The sequence below is a fragment of the Rhamphochromis sp. 'chilingali' genome (assembly GCF_963969265.1).
Source record: "Rhamphochromis sp. 'chilingali' genome assembly, chromosome: 7".
Classification (NCBI taxonomy): domain Eukaryota; kingdom Metazoa; phylum Chordata; class Actinopteri; order Cichliformes; family Cichlidae; genus Rhamphochromis; species Rhamphochromis sp. 'chilingali'.
In genome coordinates, this window is record NC_137934.1 from 7,342,503 (window position 1) to 7,359,324 (window position 16,822).

General features: G+C 40.8%; 1 protein-coding gene across 2 annotated transcripts in view; it reads right to left on the bottom strand.

Moving 5' to 3' along the window:
• Window positions 1–16,822, bottom strand: part of dock4b (dedicator of cytokinesis 4b) — a 143,726-nt gene that overhangs the window by 63,449 nt on the left and 63,455 nt on the right. For both annotated transcript variants that reach the window (XM_080886475.1, XM_080886474.1), the window contains exons 12-15: window positions 16,051–16,139; window positions 4,856–4,981; window positions 1,812–1,936; window positions 1,111–1,273 (exon numbers count right to left, since the gene is read on the bottom strand). In XM_080886475.1, the coding sequence (XP_080742601.1) occupies window positions 1,111–1,273; window positions 1,812–1,936; window positions 4,856–4,981; window positions 16,051–16,139 (503 nt within the window). The remainder of the gene's footprint in view (window positions 1–1,110; window positions 1,274–1,811; window positions 1,937–4,855; window positions 4,982–16,050; window positions 16,140–16,822) is intronic.

Genomic DNA, 16,822 nt, shown 5'->3' on the forward strand with positions numbered 1-16,822 from the left:
TTACTGCTTGTTTGCAACATCCTTTAAATTACAGCCTTCTTGTGGCCGCAGTTTGTAATTATCTCAGGTTGCCTTTTTGTAAAGAGTCCAAACATGGCAGTTTTGAGGCTCTATAATGGAAGGAACTGCTTAATAATTCACATTATTAATAGAAAAATAAGTGCAAGACCCACACGCAGTAACATGCCGTTTTATTCATAAAAGGTACAGCTTCTCTTGTAAATTGATTCAACTGGTTCAGAATTGTACTGTATAAACAACCAGTTAATAAAGCATTGCACAGCTTATACTGGCAGGTCCTTATTGTTCCTATTAGCCCCATTTAGAAGCAACACTGGATAATAATGAGTTCAAAAACAAATTAGCAGTTAAAGGCATAGTCAGAAAACCAAACCTTCCATTAAGCCTTAACTGAAAATGAGAGTGTGTGCTAATCAGAATTTTGCAGGCAGGTTGCCCCCGAATTTGGAAGCCCTTATAACATGTGTAATATGGCCTCCTCAGTTTGGTGTCACCACAGGCTTAAATTGGGATCTTAATAGGCAGCCTTTAGGTGGGAATACTAGCACTGCCAGCAGTAATAAGGTTACTATATCTGCTGCACACAGCCACACAGCCTCACGGCTTGGCATAATAATATCGACTTGTTATGAGAGAAGAGACCCGGCCTTCTCCCCAAAGCACAGAAAGAATGTGAGAGGGAGTGAGGCATACTTTGATTATAATTAAAGTTTTGTCTCATTAGGAAATGAGAAGTTGGACAAACTAGTATCAGTACCAAAGTCGAAAAAAAGAGCTTAAACACTTGGACACCGTCTATGTGGAGTGGGCACAAGGCTGGAGGGCTGGTAGGTTGAAGCAAGCAAGGAAAATGAATACTTCTTTCAAAGGTTTATCAGTGATGTGCCTGGAATTGCAGGGCACAGTGGAGTCAGTGCAGGATGTCTGGTCTTTATCTTCAACTTCCCAAGGTATTCAGCTGTGAAGAATGCAGCTCCTCACGCATTCACACCACAAGCCGACGGTGTATTAAAATGTGCGAAAACTTGCCAAAAATGTGGTCGCTTAACCTTTCCTGAATAAATAAACGACAAACCTATTTTCACTTACTGGAGCAATGTCGAAACTCAAAGCGGACGTGCGACCCCCGAAACATGTCGACCGGAATAGGGAGCTTGATCTGGTCACCCCAGCGGGGACTGTTGTTGTGATACAACACCAAGGAATGGTACTCATCCACACTTGGTTCACCTGAGCCAGCTGTCACATGACCCTGAAAGATATAAAGAATGTTATATTATATTAACGTTTCCCAAACAACAACAGAAAAGTCAGAAAAGAGAATGGCCTCAAGGGCGAGGCAGACCGAAAAGGACACTGTGAATTAATATATCAGCTCGAAATGTGTTGTAAACCTTCCAGAGCCAACAAAAGGCAATACAGTGAGGAAGACAAGGTTTACATTTGTGTTTATGTGTTTTGGATGGGGGTTGCGTGCCATGTAGTGGCAGCAGCAGTGACAGCAGGGTTATATTTGACTCTATTTTCTGTCCAAGGCCTAGGCTGTGCAGGAAACCACAGAGGCAGACTGTCACAGTGCTGCACCAGAAATGGGCAACACACTAGAGAGACACTTAGCCCTCATCTGGGTCAGCAATGCTTAAATGAAGAGATTTGCTCCAAAAAAGACGCTTTTTTTTCCCCTTAATAGTGTGCAACTGGTTAGGGATTTAAATCTATTAGCCTTAGTTGTTGTGTCTAGCAACAAAACTGTTTATATTTGCTAAGTAAGACACAAAAGCAGTGTTCACCTTTAGGATCTGTCCATCAATATCCAGCACATACACGGTGATCTCTACATTCCTCGCCACGCTCTTCCCCCCCTTCTCAAACTCTCCTTTCTCCAGTGTGATGTAAAGGTCGTTTCTCATCACTCCTGCAGGAAAGAGGCAACAAAGCATTGATTATGCACATGAGCTAGCATTATTAATGAGAGCGCTGCAGATTCTCTGCGTAATTCCTCCTGGCAGGGGTGGACAGCGTTTACATTAGGTGGCATTTGATGATATATTTTCTGGTGACATGAAATATGACATCTGGCTGTCAGAATGTTCAACAATTAAAGACTGCTCTTTGTGTGTGTGTGTGTGTGTGTGTGTGTGTGTGTGTGTGTGTGTGTGTGTATGTGTGTGTGCGTGTGTGTGTGCGTGCATGCGTGCGTGCGTGTGTGTGCGTGCGTGCGTGTGTGAGATGGGGACACTGGCATTTTTAAGTAATCGAGAAAAGAAAATAGTAATTGTTATAACATTTTAACATGTCAAACTGTCATTGTGGTTGAGCCTGACAAAGGTCAAAACAGGGGGTAAAAGGGGGAGGATGTGGATTTTGTTTGTTAAAGCAAAGAATTATCGACTCGTGAGGTTGAATACATGTACTGGGCTTTCAACCAGTTATACCATTTTCTTATTACTCTTATATGTCTGAACAGGTGAGCAGTATTTAATATTTTACTTGGGGGGGGAAGCCTGAAGGTATTAATTCTGGGGGGGTTTTGTTCTTTCTTTTTTTTCAGATATTTAATAATTGCTATTCTGTTTGCTTTTTAATGATTTCTGAGTTTTATTTATTTATTTTTTATCCTTCATGGGGGCCACAACCCCCAGGGCTCAGAAGCAAGGACAGCACATGAAACGATTCACAAACACAAATCGCACAAATGAATAAATAATGTACGTGTATTCAAATTGGAACAGAACCCTCACTCTTTCCTATTAATCAATCTATCCCAGGACATAAGCTTACGGTAACTGTGCATATTCATACTGTTTGGGAGCATAATCATTGTTCAGTATGACTTCAAGCTAAAAAATCTGACTTATAAACAACCCTGCAACAAATGCAGCCTTTTCTGTGCTTCTCATGTGCTGCAATCTGGGAAAATAATCTGAGGAAGAAATAATCTTTGTCTTTGTTATAACTGCAGCTGTTCAATGACTGCAGCCATTCATATACGGTTTCCTGTGGTGGGGGAGTATAAATGCAAAGTGTGCTGGGTAAGTAAGAAAAAAAATGTATGTGGTTTGACAAATAACTTCGGCAGGTTTCAGTGGTCGTGTCTATCATTAGAGTTAGCACTTATTATCTACTCTTAATCAGACCGCTACACTCTTCTTCTTCTTCATGATGATTTCGACTATATACATTCACCCCAACGTTATACATACAAGTATATGTACACACTCACACACATACACACAAAGAGCACAGGAAGGTCGACAGGAACACTTTTTTTTTTAATGTACAATGGGAAAAGGGGAAGTGGAGACGGTGGGGGGAGCAGCTGGACGGAGAAAAGAGTCTGTTTGTGTGTGACAAAGAAAATGAGAGGAAAGATCGCACACAAAACGTGGAATGAGAAATAAGAGGAAAAAGGAGGAAAGGCAGTCTCCTTTGCTCCTTTGCCCATGGGCAGACTTGGACAAGCAGAAAGGGTGAGAGCACTCAGCGTTAAGGGTTTGTACCGGTAGCCAGAAAAAGACAAAGGAGATGGTGTACATAAATCTTTGTTAGCGAGGCGCTGGGGGGGCCCACAGTATGTGGTTCCTCTATATCTGTGTGACCAGACAGCATATCTAGCTTTTTTAAGACATCAGCTTTTCTGTTGAAAAAGTCCCCTTATGTTCAGCTGCCTCAGAGAGCTAATTCAGCCAGTAGTTTCCTTCCCTACTTTTCCCCGGGCGTGTGTACATATAAACATGTGGCTGTGTATTTGGTACCCAGGCGATAAGACCCAATTCAGCTAAGCCCGAGGTGCATTTACAGAAGCAGCCAAGTGTCATCTCTCTACCTTTAACAGCATGATTCATCTTTGTGAGGGTGGAATTCAAATATCTCTCGATTCATGCAGTAGGCAGAGATGTTGGGTGTAAACACGACAACTATAATAAGAATAACTATAATAATTTTGAGACAGGCCAACAAATACAATACAAAACAGAGTACCAAAACAAAAAAAATATACTGTTAACAGCCTCAAGTCTGTCAGCTAAAACTTTATGTAACAAACATTGACGTATGATAGGACGCATTAGGTCTACCCACACCTGCTGGCTGTGCAATAGTTATTGGAACCCCGTATTTACAGACAATAAATATGTTTTTACCAATAGCAGCAGCAGTTTATGTGTGACAGAAAAAAACATTAGGAGGCGCAGGTGCTCAGTAAAAACCCCTCTGTCATAATAAGGTGGGGGCACTGTTCAAATCATCCAGCTATGGCCTGGCTGTCTGCTAAACAGCCTAATACTGTCTGATGACTCGGACATTGGTGTGTATATGACAGTCTACATACGTGTGAGCTCTGCTCTCGCTGTAATAAACTCTCGACCCCTTGCTCAATGCTAGCTTTGAGGGATTACAGCCACTCAACGTGAAAATAAAGAGTGTATGAATGGAACGACAGACAACCCTTCTGTCACCCGTGATCAGAAAAACAGCAATAAAACGAAATAAGAATAAAAACACAATTCTTAGTTAGTTTTGACTCAGCCGATAAGCAAAGCTACACAACAAATGGTTCATTGCACCCTGAGGGAAATGAGCGATTATATGAGAGACTGATGTGATGTGTCACATCAAATAAGCGCTTCTACTGACCCAAAGACAACGTGAAGTGAGTAATGGACACAGTTATCTTGCTTTATAGAGGTAAATTGCCCCCAACTGTAAATGTGCCCTTTTTAAATGACACAGCGCACTTATTTTTCCACAACACCATGACTATTAGTCCCCCGGCCCCACTTTGACAACAACTGCTTTGAGACCTACAAAGTAATGTTGGTTTGTGGTATCCTACCTGGCATGATGACATCAGAGAAGCCCAGTTTCCTGGTGATTGACACACCACGGGTGAAAAGGACCATGTACTCCCGTCTTAGTTGATCTATATCCCCATGGAGGAGCTGCAAAGCCACTGCCAGACCTAAAAATCAGAGAGTGATAACATTCATTAATGAAATATCATGTTCTCATCAATTTATCATCTCTTACCCCTCACCAAAGCTCAAAATATATAACAACCATATTCCAAACCATATACAGTTAGCAACTTTAAGGCTGGACGAAAATAGCACGTTCACAAGAGCACATCTCAAGTTTTATTCCAGCAGACTGGATTTGCAAACCATTACACCTGTCAGTGATGACACTTACATGTATAGAAAGCAAGCAGACACCCACACATATATAAACAAGTAATGCAAACAGTCTGCGAGTCACCCCGCAGCTCTTTTTTTATTAAGAGGAAATCCTACATGATGGCTGTCGTCTCAGTTCAATATCCTTATGCAATAACTCCAAATGTCAGCAGAGCTAAATTAAAGCGTCAGCTTGTATTTAGAGCTCAAAACGCATCGCCTTGATGTCTCTGCCTGTCCAGAGAAGCAGCTACATAAACAGCCTCACAGCAAGGGAATATGCAGGAGACGAGACGACGACAACAATTATTATTGTTGTGCGTGTTTCGGGGAAAGTTGGGAGGCAGTGGTGAAATGGTTCATTAGCTGTAAGAGGTTTGAGTCAATGAGAGTCAACAAAGAGACGTGACTTGTTTGCAAACTGGGTAGAGACACACTGGACTACACTACCTTACAGAAGCAGAGAAAAAGAAGAAGAAGTACAAGAGATGAATAGCACGTTGAAAGCATAAAATATGTATGTTGCGTCTGTGATAATGTTACCTGTAGAAAGTGCCTACGTGAAGCCTATTTAAACAGGTTCTAAAACGGTGTCTTCTGGGTAATTTTCAAAGGCCACATATGACAGTACAGCAAGGCAAAAGCTTTCAGCGTCAATGGTCAATGGTAACTTTATTGTCCCTGATGGGAAATTGATTCGCAGTATGTCAAAACAAACAACAAACATACAGCCAACACATCACGTACACTCATTAAAAAAATACTATAATATAATATAAGCCTGATAAAACAACCTAGATATTCCATCGAAAAAAGTGCAATGTGCAATGGCAACAACACTTACAATTTAGTGTTGTTAATTAAGATAATAGCACTAGGTACAAATGACAATTTGTGTCGCTTTGTCTTCACTGCAGTCATTTTATAACGACGACCTGATGGAAGCAGTTGAAAATCGTTAAAGAGAGGATGATCTGAACACAACAGGACAGAAGTTGCCTTCCTCAGCACCTGCCTGTTATAAAAGTCCACAAGCTGGACCTGAGACCTCCCTGAAATCTTGCCCGCCACTTTAACCAGATTGTTAAGTCTGGTCTTATTATCCATGGACATACTACCGTACCAAGCAATGATACAGAAAGTTAAAACAGATTCAATAAAACTTTTATAAAAGAGAGTCATCATTTCAGATGAAACATTAAAACCTCTCAACCTCCTTAAAAAGTGTAGCTGTTCTTTCGATATGTCAGTTCATTGTGCATTCTATTTTAACACAATTAAATTACTTACTATTTTCTAGTACTTTCAGCTCATTCTTACCTGAACAAACTTTAAAAATTAGTGTTCACCAGATTAGCATGCCTAATGGTTCAGTCACGCTAGCGTAAAAATAGGACGATAACTTCCTTGTAACTAAGAACAATCAGTGGTTGCACCACAACTGCACTGAACTCTTTTTTTGCATTGGTAAACTGACTGTAGAGGCTGAGCATGCAACTCCTCTAACCTCCGTTGACCATTTTCAATCACAAGTGTACAGGTCGCCTGGTGGGAAGCAACCTGCCTCCAAACAATTGCAGTCTGACGCAGATTGAGTGCAATCACTCTCAGACACACTGGAAATAACTGCCCTATAAATCATACATACAGACAGGTTGTTCACACATTGCAATCAATCCGAGTCCCAGTGGATTTATGCTTTAGTGTTAAATCTGTGCTGCAGGTACACTATAACCACAAACCATTCTGAAACCCTCCAATGTAACATGCACATGACATGCACCCTCCTAGAAACGTATCCAAATGTCACCATCAGTGCAGTCACAAGTGGTGTTTGCCACTTGCACAGGCTACGTCGTAGGATCTATGCAGATTCTCTTCAAAAGTTTAATTCAGGTGTCGGACTGTGTTGACAATTGCAACTCACTGCAATGTGTCTCTTTCCAACCTTGTACTTAGCTGGTTATATTCTGGTTATACTCATAGATATAAAGCAAACTTGTCAAGCGACATTTTTATGTTAAACTGCCACGCTGCTGCAACTACGTCACTATTTGTGGAGAAATTTCTCAATTTGTGTTTCAAATCTCAGAAGTTTGGGTTCTATCTGAGATCTGAGTTTGGTTTTTAAACCCTTAGTTAAGCATTTGCATCTCACTTTTGCTCTATGTCACTGTGGACAAGCTGCAGAGCCACTGTCAGGCCTATAAATAAGATAATGATAGCATTCAATATAGGATTTCAGCATATTATAATATCATTGCATCATAATCCTGTTCCAAACAGTAAACAGTGAGCAATGTTGTATCGCTGAGATAACAGCGTAATCAAAAAGTGACAACCCATTTTATTACAGTAGACGAAACTTGTAAACCACATAACTAAAATGATACCAGAGATAAGTGACAGTTGCATGTATGAAAACCAAACAGTCACATACACACACATTTAAACAGGTCATCACTTGCATCCATTACTGTATCTTACTTTTGCTTTAGCTGTCTACCAAGTGTAACAGTGAGTTGGTGAATTTGTAGACAAAACCAGTCAGTGCTGTTACTACAGACGGGTATCAATACAAATATAGATTGCAGGAGTAATGCAACTTTTTCCCTTAAAATTCGCAGCTAAGCTGTTTCACACATGAACTTCACACAACCTTATTCAAAGTTGCGTGAAGTTCATCTGTGGCACACATCACGAAGAGTCTACTTCCGATGCATTCGTGCTAGTGGAAATACAGGGTACGTTACAGGTCAAAGCACCGGAATATTAGCTGTGCTTTTGACCATCAGTGCAATCTACTGACTTTGTATCAGGAAGCAGTGAAATAGATAAATACTGCCTTCTATTTGTGTTCCCACATGTTCCTCTGTTGGCTGGCTTACTCGGGGCTGCAGAGCACATGTGAAAGGGGCTTTAGATTTTTCATTACAACTGAAAATTACTGTAATTGCTTTATTATTGTAAAACTGAACTCAAGTCAGTCTTAATTTCACTTCGACCAAGCATATTGTATTTTCCGCTTTGTAAGTAACAACAACAACAACAACAACAAAACAAAACAAAACAAAAAAACATAGACCTATGTATAAATGCACAGCCTAGGGCACAATACAAAAGTTTGACGTAGACAGATCTTCTTTTCATTTGCTGAATGGACAAATCCTAAAACCCAGTCAGAGGTAACCACAAATGGTCAGTCAGCTTTCTTTGTTAACCTGGGCTTTTGATTCAGGCATGTTCATAAAAAAAGAGGTTGTTTGACTCTTCTTCAGCACAAAAAGAACCTACTCATTTCAAACAGAGGGAACAGGTTGGGGAGACATATGAAGGTTCTGGCAAATTACAGCACAGGTCCTGAGCAAATGTGATGAATGTAGTTCAAATATGAATCTATTGCTAATCTCTCACATTATAGCTGCACATTAGAGCTTCAAACTCGATATGTTTAAAAATGATGCTAAACAAGACCAATCAGTTTTCATAATGAAGTTTAAAAAACAACAACAACAAAAATACTTGGCCAAGTGAAATTAACCAATTCATTAAAGATTTTCTGATATATAGATATATAGATATATACACATATACATATATATACACATATATACACATACATATACATACACATATACACACATACATATACACACACACACATATATATATATATATACACACACACACACACACATATATATATATACACACACATATACACATATATAATATATGTATATATATATATATATTAGGTGTCGTTTGGTATATATACATATATATTAGGGGTGCAACGATACTCGTATCGATATTGAACCGTTCGATACAGTGCTTTCGGTTCGGTATGCATATGTATGAACAATACAAAATTTGTAATTTATTTTATCAACTTTCCTTCTGACGATGCTGTCTGTGTTGAATCTGCATTAGACTACTCCGCCTAGGCTGCACTGTCGAGCGCAGATCCACTGAGCGCTCAACACAGACAGCATTGTCAGAAGGAAGAGTGCAGGGCAAGCTAGCGAGACAGAAGTTAAGCTCTCCTTGTAACATGGCAAATTGAACCTCCCCCACCCTCATTCAGATCTAGCGTTTGGAATTATTTTGGTTTTCATGTGACGTATGACTCTGAAGGTAAGCACGTCATGGACTAAAGTAAAACAGTATGTTGGATGTGCCACGCAATGCTCAATTACATGGGTGGGAACTAGTGTGTTAGCGCAGTTAGCTCGTTAACTCGTTGGCCGTCTAAGCACGGGGCGATCAGGGGTAGCTCGTTAACGGAGATTTGCCGTGTTGTGGCGTTAACGTCATTTCAACGAGATTAACGCTGACAGCACTAGTGGGAACACAACGAATACGACTGCACATTTACACCGACATCATCCTAGTGCAAAGACAAGTGGAAGTAGACAAAAACAACACACATGCATGCTACAAACTTTACCCGAGTCATTTAGACAGCCGTTAGCACATGATTCTCCTTATGGGGACCTGATATGTTTAATATTGTAGCGAGCTCAGACAAGGAGGAGACGGAGGTGTCGTTTGGTCTTGCTTCCCGTTAGCTAGCCAGGGAGCACCGCCGTTTATTGACATCTGCAGAAGAACACTGCCGCTAGCTAACTGCTCAGCGCGGCAACCGCACAGCAACAACAACAACAACACACAGGGCGCCCTCTGACCCCGGAAGGACACACCGTCGCAGCGAGAGGGCGTCACCCGTCACTATGGCAACATAAACAAAACATAACTGTACAAACAGAACCCCGGACAGCCCTGACCCGCTACATAGCCCCCACCTAAGGGGTCAGTTGTCCCCGACGACCCCATTACCCCACACAAAGTCCTGCAAATGTCCAGGTGCCTTCTTTTGGCGCACCGGCCGGTCACGACCGGCGGGGGAAAAGTCACTCGGGTCAGAACATGGGGTGCCACCATCATCCCACTTCTGACACCAATGTGGCGAGCTCAGACAAGGAGGAGACGGAGGTGTCGTTTAGTCTTTCTTCCCGTGAGCTAGCCAGGGAGCACAGCCGTTTATTGACATCTGCAAAAGAACACTGCCGCTAGCTAACTGCTCAGCGCGGCAACCGCACAGCAACAACAACAACAACACACAGGGCGCCCTCTGACCCCGGAAGGACACACCGTCGCAGCGAGAGGGCGTCACCCGTCACTATGGCAACATAAACAAAACATAACTGTACAAACAGAACCCCGAACAGCCCTGACCCGCTACAATATGCTGCTGAGAATATAGCCCAGAAGAAGCGTATAGTATAGCTTTTATTTTGGAAAGAGCCATTTCTCTGTAATAATCTCTCTCTCTCTCTCTCTCTCATATATATATATATATATATATATATATATATATATATATATATATATATATATATATAGAGAGAGAGAGAGAGAGAGAGAGAGAGAGAGAGAGAGAGACTTGCTCTAGTGTTAGCGTTGTGCAGTAAGTTCATTTTACTTAATGCATGGAAATTCCTGACAGCATGTTATTGCAACTGCACAGCCTCATTCATGATCTTACTTACAACATAGTTATGGATACACTCTGTGTTTATACACCACTTTCCATTATATCATTACTTATTGTTAATCTCTGGCTCTCTTCCACAGTGTATCTTTTGTCCTGTCGCCCTCCCCTCATTCACAATGGTCCTGCAGATGGCTGCCCCTGCGGTCATTTGAGGGACCGGTATTCTTCCTATTAAAAGGGAGTTTTTCCTTCCCGCTGTCACCAAGTGGTCACTCATCAGTGGCTGTCTGATTGTTGGGGTTTTCTCTATATTATTGTAGTGTCTATGAGGACCTATGAGGCAACTGTTTTTGCGATTTGGCACTATATAAATAAAACCAGTTTGGTTTGAGAGGTCCGTATGCATAAACACACTACCCCAGAAAAAGATTCTTTATAGCTAGTATATAGCTAGCTATTTTAGTTCCCATATTGTTACCATGGTGATCTAGCCAGGTTGAAAGAGAGTGCCCTTCGTGACTTTGAATGCGCTGGCTTTAGGCTGTAAACCTCCCTGACCCATCAATCTCACTGCATAATACATTACTTGGTCTTCTGGTCAAAATAATTCAAAAATAATACAGTCCATCAATAGTGTGTTCATTGGGGCACAATGGCTTAGTCAGAAATGAAAAGGAGAGTCCTCTTTAGTTCAGGGGAGACCTTTTTTTTATCTTTTTCTTTTTTATACCCTAATCTGCCAAATCTGATTCAGTCTTGGGCTCATATAAACGAACACACACACAGTCAGGCTTTAAAGGCTATTGCGGGGCCAAATTACTATTCCTGAATGGTACACGTTGCTGAGTATAACAAAATCACTCTCAACCTTTGCTGCCCTCAGCCCACCGGACCTGCCTCTTCACAAAAAAAAAAAAAAATAAATAAATAAATATAAAAAAGCTGCAAAAACAAAAACAGTTGAGTCGTCGCAGCCTCTTCTGTCACTGCCTACGCTCGCAGTGTGGAGGTGGGAGCTGAATTATCTACCTGACCTGACTCACACAGAGCCAGATTCTTATGAAATCCCTCTTACAGGTTACTGGGTACACGCAAACAAAATCTTTGTTCATCAGTACCCTCTCTTGTCTTTTGAATTCAATTACCCAAAAAGCACGGCCGACCCTGAAACACACAGGTAAAAAAATACTCATTAGGCTCTAGGAGAACAAAATAAGTCTCCAAGTCTTCCCGTCTCTCTTCCACTTTACTGCAGAAAACAGCCTGGTGTTCTTCTTATTTTTCGGGGCAGTGTATTCATCTTCCCCCTTGCTAATTGGCTGCTAATAAGAGACTTCTGGCATACTGCCAGTTCAGTTTTAAAGGAGAAAAACACAGTGAGACACAAATCATGATCCGCACACACACACACACACACACACACACACACACACACACACACACACACACACACGGAATCGTGCACAAATATATAAACATGCACACAAATCCACATTATGTGTATCTCACTCTGCAGCACACTTGTTTTAATTGCCCTCCTGACACTAAGTGTAATAAACTGTAGTTCTTAAAGGGGATCTATTATGCTCATTTTCAACGCCGTGTTTTTACTGTCGTGCTTTCTAGAACAGTGGCTTCGCATGATCCTTACACCTTAACTTACACAAGGTTCATCCTCAGTTCATCCACTGTCAGAAAAGAAGCTGTTTTCCATCCTCTGCCTTTAATAAATCCTTCTTTTGATTGGTTGCCCCACATAAACAAAATGATTTTTACAGTATTAAAGGGATACCTTGTAAATGCTACTTGTAATAATGAGATTGTATTACTATTAGGGCTGGGTATCGTCACTGATTTCTAGAATCGCTTTGATTCCGATTCACAAGGCCCCGAATCGATTCGATCCACGATTCGATTCAATTCGATTCGATTCAATTCAATTTGAATCTGTGAAATTTTGCCTCAGACAGTCAGAAATATTATAATTCAGATCAGTACATTAACATATTTTTGTATCTATAAAAAGGAAGCTGACACTCGCAAGACTTTATCAAAGGTGTGAGCATCACAGCAGATGCCTTTGTGTCAAAGTAGCTGAAGATAAAACACAGAAAAACATGAAGGTGATTTTCCTGGCCTGGGATTTTATTAGAGACACAGCTAAGCGTTTTGCATAAATTTAAAAAGTTTAAATTTGTTCAGTAGCCTATTGAACGGCAGAAATTAGGTTTTCTTTTCGGAAGTAAGTAAAAGGGGAAAAAACAGCGGCCAGCAGCGCTGTAAACAACGGTAGACTTGTGCGTAACAAGCAAGCGAATAATGAAGAAAACAGATTTTTAGACGGGAAACTGTTCTTGAAGTATACAGAGAGAGAGAGAGAGAGAGCTGTGCATGTAGTGTGATTTTATCATGGTGGAAGCAAAACAGCAAAAGTAAGAGGGAATTCATGACGATGTTTATGTGAAGCTTAGTTTGGATCTTCTTTTGCTTTTGCTTTTTCTTTTCGGTCAATATTGTTTGGAGAGCGATCAAACTAACAGCTCTAGAATGAGAGCAGGTACACGGATTCTGCACAAAGACGTAAACACAAAGCGCGGACCCACCGAAACATCAGAATCAGCGAGCTGTCGGCTTTCAGCCCCGACCGTGTCCGTGCCGTCGGGTGAGAAAGGCCACATCTCACTGATTCTGATCAGTCGGCGGGTCCGCGCTTTGTGTTTACGTCTTTGTGCAGAATCCGTGTACCTGCTCTCATTTACTGTTTTAGCTGTTTGGTGGTTGTCGAAACTGAGATTCGGGCAAAATAAATTTATATTAAAAAAATCAATTCAGGATTTTAATGAATCGATATCACGTTATCCAAGCCAGAATCGATTTTAACCGATGAATCGATTATCAAAACCCACCTCTAATTACTATTACTTTAAACAATAAGCATGTTTGATATGGGCATTCATTAATGTAGCAGTATATATTTGACAGAAAATATTGAAAAGAACAACGGGTCCATGATAAATACAGCGTGACATTCCATAGCTCGTGTATGGTTGCTTTTACAGGGACACACTAAGAAGATGAAACATTCCCTCCAGTTTTCACAGAGTTGCGTGCAGCCTGGCACGCAACTCTGTTCTGTTATCTATTCTGCAATGTCGCTCCGCGGCAGAATAATTGCCTTCTGGGAGGAATTGACTTTTTAGATGAGGATATGCCCCAGTGAAATCTGTTGTGAGTGATGCTCTGTATAATTCTTTGAATGTAGAAGGAGCCCAGAAAGAAAGAAATCACTGCAACTGGACTGCTTCCTGGAATATGTTGTGTTACATTCAAAGTTGTTGCTCCACACATTAATATACTAAGTATACACTCGCTGGCTACTTTATTAGGTATATCTTTTTAACTGCTGTTAAAACCTGTCACCAGAGCATTAGTCTTAAAGGCAGGTGTGTGAGTGAAAGACATGCAATTACAGAGATAGTAGTTAAAAAGAGCACCATCTAAGCAAAGTAAATTAATAAATGACACTTAATATCCAGAGCTCATTATCTTTAATACTTAAATTATTACCTCTATGTTGTGATTAAAGGGGTTTTTTCCCTCTTCTGTTTCATAAGATCAATGTCACAGTGAGTTAAGTGGCAGAAATGTAATTTTGGAACAAACAGACTTTAATTATGCATGCCAGCATTAAAAAAAAAAGAAAAAACCCTGCAGCCCTCCTCTAATACCCTTTGAAAGAAAAAACACTGAGGCTAATCAGCCGCACAGCTCCATCAGTGTCTTCATCTGACAGCAATTCAACAGCTAATACTCAAGCGTTTGTGATAAACTTTGCACTGCAGCCAAAACAGGGGACTGAACTCTAAAATCATTCACTTGCACGTGCTTGTGTGAGTGCGTCTGTGTGCTTTGCATATTGCTGTCAAAAGAAAGCCTCGAGCAAACACTTACATGACGGATATGTTTTGAGAGAACCCTGCAAAGTCAGGCAACACGCTGTCTTCTGCCAGTAACAATGTGTTTACCAATGAGTGCGAATAATTGTCCCTGATTACAGAAAAAAGCAAAAGGTAAAGATGAAAATGTCACATTTATCCAGCAGGCATCAAGAAGCTTGTGCCGCATCTGCAGTGATAACTGCCAAAAGGTTGTGGAAGTTGAACAGCAACAATACAGAACATTATCAGTGCGCATAATCTGTTATTAAATCTGATCTCTGTGCGTGGCTGGGAGTTATCTATGATAATATGACCAGTCAGGAGAAGCAGGAGTAGTGAGTAGAAAATAAAAGCTGTTATAGAGATCAATATGAGATTAGAAAACCAAAGTAAGTAGCTAAAAGAATGAAATGCTTGCTCAATATTCATATTTTTGTACTAAGAGAAATTAAACAGTACTCATTTTAGAGGGACAACTTTTGTTGTTGGTGTTAAAAAATAAAAAAAATTAAATAAAAACACGGCTCGGATCATGCAGAAGGTGTTAAGTGATTTCGTGTCACAGCATCCTCTTCTCGCCTGTACGGGATTATTCTCACCTCGAGCAATTATTGGTTCTCTGAGGGCAGGTGGAATGGGGTGCTGACTCAGCAGATCGGATCTCGTTTCCATATTTCCATATATAACGTATAAGCAGGCGTTAGGAGATGGAAACACGCATAGTGTTTATTTTCACTGAGAAAGTAGCGGCCTCCTGGAGCTTCTCGGCTACATAACGGAAACTTCTGATGAGCAGTCCGTGACTGCCAAGAGCTGTTTGTACACACTGATGCAAGCAGCTGCAAATTAGCCAGCTCTGTTTAATTTGTGCTTATGCCCTCTTGCTTCACAGTTTGCACCCCTTTTCACGCTCCCCTCACTGTAATCAATCAACAAGTTTCTTCTTCAAGCAAAATGTAACTAGCACCTTAATGACTGCATCAGTATTAATCTAGAGTCCACCAAAGTATTGATCGCATTGCAGAGCGATCATGTTTTTGAAAGACTCAACATTCTCATTTTCCACCAACTTGTTGCTATGGGAGACCACTGATTCTGCTGATCAGCATGATGAAATTTGAGCTATTAATACAAACTAGCTGAATACATAGATTCCCTGCAGACACAGAAATGTAAGGACTAATCCACTCCCACAGAAAAGAACTTAACTCCCACATGATAGCTACTGAGAATGACCGGAAACTGAGTAATACATGGCAAGATGTGCAACTGCGCTGCTCATTTTGTCATCGGAACATGATGAACTTCACATGCAGTGCTGAACCCCTCCCACCCCTGTTGTCTGATGGCTTAAACCACCTACATGATTGTGTAGGTGTGAGAAATTAAAAGCAATGAGTTAAGCAAATGGGGTTCTCACCAGTGTTGGATCCAGACAAGTTGTACCTAGAATTGGCCTTTTTGATGATGTTCTCATGGATCTGGGACCATTCGCTCTCAGTGTTACACCTGGGACACACACAAAAAGAAAATTACTGCAGATTTGCACAAATGCTCCAGAAAGAGTCCGGTAAATATCCTTGAAAGTGAGTCAGGATTGATGGTGCTTAGGCCGAGCAAAACCAAAACTGCTGAATCCTACACTTCATATAACAAGAAGCATTTTTTGCATTAATTCTTCATTTGTGAAAAAGGCACACCTCTCTTTGAAACTCCATGAACCCACTCTGTAGAAAAAGCTTGCTGTTGGAAATTGATAGCATCATCACTGCTCTTCCCATCCAAGCCACAATGTTTGAAGTAACAAGTGCTTTTACCCTTGAAAAGCAGCTGAGTTTCTGTTACGCTGACCAACCACTTTCTTGAAATTCACTGTATATGTGACATGTGACCAAAAGCTGCTTTTTGTTGAGTGTATTTAACGCTTAACGGTGGCATGACAGAAAAAAAAAAAATCAGCTTTTCAATGACGTCTTTTCTGGACTCAACTCACAAAACAATTGGGTCACAACTTTCATGCTAGTCCAACTAAAACCTGTTGTTGCCTCAGGTGTGAAGAAAGTGGCTGCATGTTCTTGTGAGCAAAGTACATTTGGCCAGTTACTCTGATGCTGCTATAATTTAGGTCAAACTACTATGTCAACAGATGCCTTTTCATCCCTGAGAGAATCACATAGACTTGACTGCAGTCA